At 35.9% G+C, this 9,617-nt stretch overlaps 1 protein-coding gene across 1 annotated transcript in view; it reads right to left on the bottom strand.

Annotated features, from left to right (window-relative positions):
• Positions 1-5,884: 5,884 nt before the first annotated feature.
• The window catches only part of LRRC63 (leucine rich repeat containing 63), a 61,319-nt gene continuing 57,586 nt past the window's right edge, over positions 5,885-9,617 (bottom strand). The window contains exon 10 of the mRNA XM_062195169.1: positions 5,885-6,098. Within this exon, the coding sequence (XP_062051153.1) occupies positions 5,885-6,098 (214 nt within the window). The remainder of the gene's footprint in view (positions 6,099-9,617) is intronic.

Below are 9,617 nucleotides of genomic sequence, written 5' to 3'. Positions count from 1 at the left end.
GTACCTCCTGTCATAGAATATTCCACATTACACTATCCAGAATTATGGTTCCAGGCATATAATAGGTGCTCAAGAAATCACTGGTGATTTGATTGAGCTAGAAAAATGTGATCTATAGAGAATACTGGTTTGAAAGTTTTACTCAACCAATAGTTGGTATAATTATTATTTCTATTTTTTTCTTTCACTACTAAACAACTCTTCTGCAGATCTACCCAAGGGTGTGCAGAGAAAAGAACACTGAACCATTTGATCTAATTACACAAATGTCCCTCAACACTATTTTCTGATCTAATATACAGTGTTTCTTATTGGTGAAGAATAGGAAGTCCTAGTGTGCTAAAAAAGAATGATTGGGTAGTCAAAATAGGTTGGCATTCTTGATTTGTGGGTGTACAGATTTCTGAAGTTAATCACATTTACTTGGAACATTTGCATTACTCCTAGCCAAAAGAAGCCTATTTTAAGACACAAAGTGCTTAACTAAGCACAACTTGGAGAAAATAGAAGAAGCAATTTTTTTTATTAGTCCTACATCCTCCCCCTCTATCAAATGTAATGAAACAACAAATGAAAAAAATCAGAGATCTTCAAATACCATTCAGTCATTTGGAGAGGTCATTGTGTTTATAATCTAAATGGAACAAATTGAAGAACTACATGTTTAAAATCTTTTTTAAAAAAACAACAAACCAGAATGCATTGAAGGCAGCCATCATGGTACAGGAAAAGGGAGAATTGGGCCAGGTCTGAGCAGGTGTGAAATCTGACGTTAGAAATAAGAGCTACCCTTTTCTGAGTATCTAGTATACACTAAGTCCTGCACCAGGCATTTTATCAGTTCTGCAATGAGCGAGGATTCTTGAGCAAGTCATTTGACCTCTGTTTTTGCTTTGTTTTTACCCTGAGCCTGAATCCTGCAAGGCAAAAAACGGAGAAGCAATGTTTTCCTCCTACATAACAGAACGTTAGCATTTTCATTTCTCTTCTGTTTTTTTTTCTCTTTTCTACCATTCTCTCCTTGTCCCCCCAATATAGTTAAAATCAATAAAATGGATAAACATAATAGGAATGTCAGAAAAACATTAAAGGGAAAAATACGAAATATTATGGAATTATTATCATTTAATAGGGAACTCCAGTCAGCTTAATAGTAGCACATTAAACTGATCATGTCTTTTGTCTAATTGGCAATGAACATATTAGATATTGATTCACTAAAAGCAATGATGCTGTAGATTTGGGAAAGAGGACATTTGACTCAGTGTTGTTGAAAAGGTAAAGTGATACAGGAAGAACAAGATTAAAGTCTTAAATCCGTACATAATGCCTGATCTAGCAATCCTAATGTCTGAACTTATTTTATAATCAAATAAATGTATAAATTTAGGGAAGATATAGATTTAGGATTTTATAAAAATCAAATTGTAATTTTTAACATAGAAAAGCATAGATAAATTATTTAACAGACAATATTAGATAAGTTGGGACACTTGAATAATGACATATCAATATTGGAATAGAATAACAGCCACTTTGTGATATGTGGTTGAGGAGAAAAAGAGTGTCACCATTACATGATCCCATTAAAAGCAGAAATGCTTTTTTATTTTTACAATAATACAAAATTATATTAAAAATTCCAACCTTCAGAAGTGCATGTAGTTTAAAACAAAAGACCCTTTTTGCAGCCCTGGATTCATTTCCCAAAGGTCATCATGAATCCATTGTCTATTATTCAGATGGCTTCTTCCAGCCTTTTTCTATGTGTATATTGATACATGCACACACATATGCTCACTGTTACAGGATGACTTTTGAGATACAGATACTGCCACTTGGGTGGCAGGGACCCAAGGACCTGAGCCGTCACATGCTGCCTCACAAGTGTGCATTCCAAAAGCTGAGATTAGAAACACAGTAGTCAGCCGGCACCATGGCTCAATAGGCTAATCCTCCACCTTGTGGTGCTGGCACACGGGGTTCTAGTCCCGGTTGCCCCTCTTCCAGGCCAGCTCTCTGCTGTGGCCCGGGAAGGCAGTGGAGGATGGCCCAAGTGTTTGGGCCCAGCACCCTATGGGAGACCAAGTTAAGCACCTGGCTCCTGGCTTCGGATCAGCGCGGTGTGCCAACCGCAGCGCGCTGGCCACGGTGGCCATTGGAGGGTGAACCAATGGCGAAAGGAAGACCTCTCTCTCTCTCTCTCTCTCTCTCTCTCTCTCTCACTGTCCACTCTGCCTGTCAAAAAAAAAAAAAAAAAAAAAAAAGAAACGCAGTAGTCAGGACTCAAACCAGAAACTCCAATGTGGAGGGTGTCCCAAGTAGTGGCTTCAAGAGCCTGCCTCACTCCCCACTACGTATTTCAGTTGGCTTAGCAGAAATCAGAGAGACAGAAAAAAAGAAAGGAAAGAAAGCAACAAAAGGAAGATTGGGAGAGAAAGAATGAGAGTTGCTGTGGACAAAGATGATGAAAGTCTATTGATAGAAATATTCCCCCTTCTCTGTCCTCCCACCTCTGATGCTCCTGGAGTTCTGGAAGTTACAGTGGCTGTAGGGCTTACCATGGATGTGCAGAGGTTGATTGGTCCTACATTCCCAGGGTAATTTTTGTAGATGAGAGCCTCACTGATGACAGCATGTGGCTTATCCTAATGACAAAACAGTGAAGTATATTGCAGCAAAAGCCACATCTCTTATTTAACCAACGTCCTGGTGATGAGTGTTCTGATCTGTGGAGACTATAGAGCTTCTCAACTTTACAAACACCTGGAGAGCTAGTGACTATGAAAATCCCTGCATGGTTTCCCCCAGAGATTTGCTTTATTAAGTTTGTGTTGATTATGAGAATCTGCACTTCCAACAAGCTTACAGACGATGCTCATGTGCTAATGAGCACAACAACGAAAACTACTGGAATAGAGGAGACTCACACACACACACACACACACACACAGATGCATGCTGCTATGTAGTTAGTGCTTAGGAAAATGAAAAAAGCTAGTATTATCTCTAAGTGGAAGTGGGCATATGAAGGAAATAATATGAGATAAACTTGCTTTTCACTCCTATCTAAATCTTTTTTTGGTTTGAGTATGCCACTATTACCTATTCAGAAAATGAATTAAATATATAACTCCCCCAACTCCCAGTTAAAAATAAATGCATATACCTTTAACCCAGCTATTTAATTTCTAAATGGGTTGATACCAAAGATATATCTAAACATGTACATAGGACAAAAATTATTCATTGCAACTTTTTTTCTGTAGCAATAGATTACAAAAATTGAAAATTCATTAGTAGAGACCGGTAAAATAAACTATATAGATTTTTAGTGAATAATATGCAATAAAAATACAAGGTAATAATGTATTTATATGAAACTTCCTCTCTGACATCATATTGATTGGAAGTGTGCAGAAAGGAGTATGTATTATGTTAATATTATGTAATTAGGGAAGAGCTATATTTGTAGTTTAGCTTAAATGTGTATAAGCTACCCTGGAAGAATACAAAAGGATTGATATCATTGATTGCCTCTGAGAAGGAAAATGAATATAGGACATTGGAGTTAAAGAATTTTTATGGTATATTCTTTTATACCTTTTGAATTAGGTTATTATGCTCCTATCACCTAGTAAACATTCTTCAAAAAATACTTGGTAGATGCCTTTCATGTCAAGGAAAAAGAATCATATAATTTTTAAAATGAACAACTATTGCCTTCTATGGGTTTACCATGTTAACCAATTCTTTGCTGATGAAAACTTAGACTGTTTCCAATTATTCACGCTTGGAAGAACTCTGGTAAATATCCTTGTGTTCTCCTTAGCTCTGGGTTACTACATTGGTATACTTGTTGACAAGCTACTTATAAAAAAGAAATTTATTTAGTTCATAGTTTTGGAGATTGGATAGACATTCAACAGCCACAGCTTTGGTTCTTGAAAGATGATGGAGTTGTGTTCAGAGGAAGGATTGCTTGGTGAACCAGGAAGCAGAGAGAACTGGTGGAACAAACTCAGGCTTTATAACAAAATTCTAGTGGGAACCCAAGAAGTCACTCAATAAACACCTTCCAAAGGCACACCTTCAATGATCTAAGAACTCGCCAGAGGGTTCCATGCCCCCACACTATCCTGACCCTTGGAGCCAAGCCTTCAAACCATGGGCCTTGGGAGAACACTCAACATCCAAACTATAGCACCTTAAGCATGTTTTTGCACATACATGCCATATTTTTGAGCAGAATATTCTTGGAATTGTGAAAATACATACATTTAAATTTGATATTTATGGCTGGCTCACTAGTTAATCTTATTGTTATTGTCACTGGTAACAGCTTGTTGTCATTACAAAGTTCAGAGGTCACAGACAGTTCTGTTTATGTATGGATACATTACCAAGTTGAGCCAATGAGACTAGGATCATCCAATTGCTGAGGTATGTTTGTTTCTCTGAAATGTGTCTAAGATGTTGTCATTTTTCTTGAAACTCATTCTTTCTTGTTTATTCCCTATTTAATTGTGATACTACCCACTTACTCCAACCAAAACTCAGTATTTTTGAATGAATAAATACATTTCTTCTCCCAAGAAATATTTCAGGGATAAGGGTGAGTATAATTAGGCTATATAACGCCAGCACTTCATCTTATATTGTTTATCTTGCTTTCTCATTATAGATATATTATGTTTTTAATGAATTAAGTTGCTATCATGATATAAATACTCCCTTTTGCATTTCATGTGTGATGTGACAGTTACTTCTAATTTAAATAATTTTGTTATTTTGCTAGAGAATGTAAGGTATACTTCTTAGGCAAGGTTTGTCTCTTCATGTTTAAAATCAACCTGAATCTGAAGGAAAAGAGGGCAAGTATCCCAGTTTATTGAAATCAATAGAGAAGTTATTTTGCCTGATTTATCTTTAATTTAATGACATAATTAAATGTCATACACAAATCTGACATATTATGAATTTTCTGACATTCTCCCATGATGAGATGGCTGTATGAATTTATATCATTTCACTAATTAACAATGATATTTTACTTAACTGCATATAAAAGATATGCTATATAAGAGACAATTCTATGACATTCTAAAATTGTTATATCAAAATTCTCTTTAGTTTCCTTTGTTAAACATTAGCTCTTAAAGCTTCAAGGTCTGTTCTGTGTGATGTTGATTTGCAATGCAAGTTTGTAATTTCTACTCTCTTTTTTTTTGTTGTTGCAGGGCTATCAGTGAAAGCCTTGGGAAATGCTGATGCTGGCCTATGGCATCCAACTTACGCCCAGTATCTCAGTGTTATGAGATGAAGGTCAAAGCGACCATTAGAGAATGTTCCAGTTTTTAAAAAGCTCAGACGAAGAATTCAAACAACTAAAAATAAGACTGAAGTTATTCTTTTATTCTCAAAGCAATCCAAAATGGTTGGCACTGGACAGAATTCCACAGAATGCACTTAGATACATGACATGACATAACAGAAATGGACTTGGATACGTGGCACGTGACAAAAGCCCCAGCAAGAACTCTGAAATGCTATCTTGTCATTTAGCGTCGCTGCATTAAAGCACCAGTTGTAAGATACAACCATTTTTGCAAAGGAGTCTAGCATTTTTTCTTTGTATAGTAAAGAGACTTAAATTTTCTTGGATCTTCATTGAAATCTAAAGCCTTTTATGAATCCTTGTGAATGATTATGTTATACAACAATTTCTTAACAATCACCACGTTTCATAAAGGAGATAAGATTGCCAAAGGAATTCATATGAGAAGGCACTTATGCCTTTTACACACAATCTATATTGTCAAAGAGATTAATTACTGACACCTAAATTTTTGTTACTTTTATGGTGTAAATGTGAATCACCATATTACAATTCTTTTGTTGGTTCCACATTTAGTTCTATTCTTTTACCAGAAATACCTTCAATAAAATAGGTGCTTTCCTTTAATCTTCTGTAACAGGAAGGAGAACAGACATGAAACATAATAGGAAGCTGTGAGGCTCCAAAAATGTCACAGGAACGGATGATACGTAAACCTTCACCGAACATGGGGCCGTGGCACCAGTCACACCTGGATGTGCTGCCATGGAGAACAAATCAAGTCAGAATTTATGAAATTTCTACTAAAGTAAAAATGCTCTGATTGCTGCTATGCAAGACAGAAGGAATACAGAATATGGCTTTTACCTTCATTGATATTATTATTTAGAAGAAGTGCTTTCTATCAAGTGAAAAATCAAGTAAATATATGTGGAATATAACCCTAGCTTTCTAATATAAAAAAGTACATATGCATAGTAAGAATAGACACTAAGGATAGATATTCAAATGAAAACAGTTGCTAACCTTAGAAAATGTGATCACAATGAATTTTAAATTTCTTTACAATCTTTTTTATGTTTTTCCAAATTTTCTATAAAAAATGTTATTTTTATAATTCAAACCAAATACATTTTTAAAAAACTTTATTGAAATATAATACACTACCAAGAAATGAACATAAGTATACAGATAAATGAGTTCTTTTTGTCATCTGGTCATACTCATAACCAACTCCCAAATTAAGAACAAAGAATTTATTTGAAATACAGAGTTACAGAGAGAGGTAGAGCCAGAGAGAATCTTAGGCCAGCGCCATGGCTCAACAGGCTAATCCTCTGCCTTGCGGCGCTGGCACACCAGGTTCTAGTCCTGGTTGGGGCGCCAGATTCTATCCTGGTTGCCCCTCTTCCAGGCCAGCTCTGTGCTATGGCCTGGGAAGGCAGTGGAGGATGGCCCAAGAGCTTGGGGCCTGCACCCGCATGGGAGACCAGGAGAAGCACCTGGCTCCTGGCTTCGGATCAGCACGATGCACCGGCCGCAGCGGCCATTGGAGGGTGAACCAACGGCAAAAGGAAGACCTTTCTCTTTGTCTCTCTCTCTCACTATCCACTCTGCCTGTCAAAAAAAAAAAAAAAAAAAAAAAAGAGAGAGAGAGAGACAGAGTCTTCCATTCTGCTGGTTCACTCCCCAAACGATCACAATGGCCAGAGCTGAGCTGATCCGAATCCAGGAGCCAGGAGCTTCTTCTGGGTCTCCCACGTGAGTGCAGAGGCCCAAGGACTTAGGCCGTCTTCTACTGCTTTCTCAGGCCATAGAAGATCTGGATCGGAAGTGGAGCAACCAGGATATGAACTGGCACCCATATGGGATACCGGCACTGCAGGGGGCAGCTTTAACCCATGTTGCTACATATGATAGATCTATTTTTAGTTTCCATGCTATATTCCATAATGATTTTACTGGTTTGCATTCCCCCCAACAGCATATTAGGGTACCTTTTTTCTCCACATCTTTACTGTCATTTGTTATTTTTTTGATTGGGTGATAATCATTCTAACTGGAATGGGGTAATAAATCATTGTGGTTTTTTATTTGCATTTTCCTGATGACTAGTGATCTTGAATATCTTTTCATGTATCTGTTGGCCATGTGTATTTCATCCTTTGGAAAAATGCCTGTTCATTTCCTTTGCCCATTTCTTAACTGGGTTGATTGTTTTATTGTTGTTGAGTTTTTTGAGTTTCTTACATATTCTGGTTATTAATCCTCTATTGGATGCATAGCTTGTATTTTCCTTTTTTTCACAGTTACGTGATTTATAATGTAAATTGACTTACATTTTCATAATGTTTCTATTGATTTCAGCCTGAAATCTCAGAAGTATAATGTGATATAGTATTCCCACTTACTTGCATATTTACATTTAATAAAAATATAATATACTCTTTGAACCACTAGGTAAATACTTGTGTTTGATTTTTATTTCTATGCATTATACTCTGTCAGGTAAAAATTCAATAAATGGAGTTGTTTGTTCAGTTACCCTGATGAACACAGAACTGAAGTAATGCTGTTTTTTTCCTCTACATGAATATAGACAAGGGTTATTAACAATAATCAAACCACAAGACGTCAATTTCACTCATCTATGTTAAAGTGTTTTTCTTTGCTGTATATTAGCTATCACAAATCAGAAAAAACATATGCTATTTGTCTTTTGGGGTCTTATTTCCCTAAATATAATGGTCTCCAGTTGTGTCCATTTTGTTGCAAAAGGATTTCATTCTTCTTATGGCTGGGTAGTATTCCATTGTGTGTTGTGTGTGTGTGTGTGTATATATATATATATATATATATATATATATATATATCACATTTTTTATCCAGTCATCAGTCATCTGGGTTGATTCCATATCTTAGCTATTGTGAATTCAGCTGCTATGAACATGGAGGTACAGATAACTCTTGTATATGCTGATTTTATTTCCTTTGGGTGTACTCCCAGCAGAGGGAGGCTGGATCATATGATAGATCTATTTTTAGACTTTTCCAAAATGGAAAAAAAACACAGAATTTCATTTCACTGATCTTTGGTATTTTTTAAAAATTTTAAATTCTTTTTTTTTTGTTCTATAATTTTTATTTCTTTCTTCCTACAAATTTTGAATCTGATTTTTTTTGTTTTTTAGGTGCTATTTGATACCCTACCAATTTCTTGATGCAGGCACTAATTGCTATAAACTTTCCTTTTAACACTGCTTTTGTTGTATCACATATGTTTTGATATGTTGTGTTGTCATTCTCATTTGTTTCAAGGAAATTTTGATTTCCCTTTTGATTTATTCTATGACCCACTCTTCATTCAGGAGATGTTGTTCAGTTTCCATGTGTTTGTAAATTTTGTAGAATTTCTTATGTTGTCAATTTCCAACTTCATTCCATTGTGGTCAGAAAATATACATGGCATGATTTCAATTTTTTAAAAGATTTTGAGACTTGTTTTATGACTTAGCATATGGTCTGTCCTAGAGGGTGTCTCATGCACTGTTGAAAGAATGTGTATTCTGCACCTGTGGGATGAAATATTTTGTAGATATCAGATCCATTTGGTCGATAGTGTTTCTTTGTTTCTTTGTCTAGTTATCCATCCATTTAATTAAAGTGGGGTGTTGAAATCTCTCATTATGATTGTATTGGAGCATATGTCTCCCTTTAGATACATTAACATTTGTCTTAAATAGCTGGGTGCACTAGCATTGGGTGCATACATATTTACAAAATCACATCTTCCTGTTAAGTTGATCCCTTAATCATTACATAAACACCTTCTTTGTCTTTTAAGTTTTTGTCTTAAAGTCTATTTTGTCTGATTTAAGGTAGCTATGCCTGCTCATTTTTATTTCTATTTGCATGGAATATCTTTTTCCATTCTTTCACTTTTAGCCTGTGTGTATTTTTGTTGGTAAAATGTTTTTTAATGCATTCAGCCAGTCTGTATATTTTAATTGGAGCATTTAGTCCATTTACATTCAAGGTTATCATTGATAAATAATGACTTGGTCCTGCCATTTTTCCATAAATATTCCTTTTGTTTGTTTTGGATTTCCTTTATACTATTTTTTTTTTTGACAGGCAGAGTGGATAGTGAGAGAGAGAGACAAAGAGAAAGGTCTTCCTTTGCCGTTGGTTCACCCTCCAATGGCTGCTGCGGCTGGCAATTCGCGCTGATCCAAAGCCAGGAGCCAGGTGCTTCTCCTGGTCTCCCATGTGGGTGCAG

Source organism: Lepus europaeus, chromosome 6, assembly GCF_033115175.1.
Source record: "Lepus europaeus isolate LE1 chromosome 6, mLepTim1.pri, whole genome shotgun sequence".
Taxonomy (NCBI): domain Eukaryota; kingdom Metazoa; phylum Chordata; class Mammalia; order Lagomorpha; family Leporidae; genus Lepus; species Lepus europaeus.
Note: the sequence above shows the minus strand (reverse complement) of the source record. Positions and strands in the feature narration are given on the sequence as shown.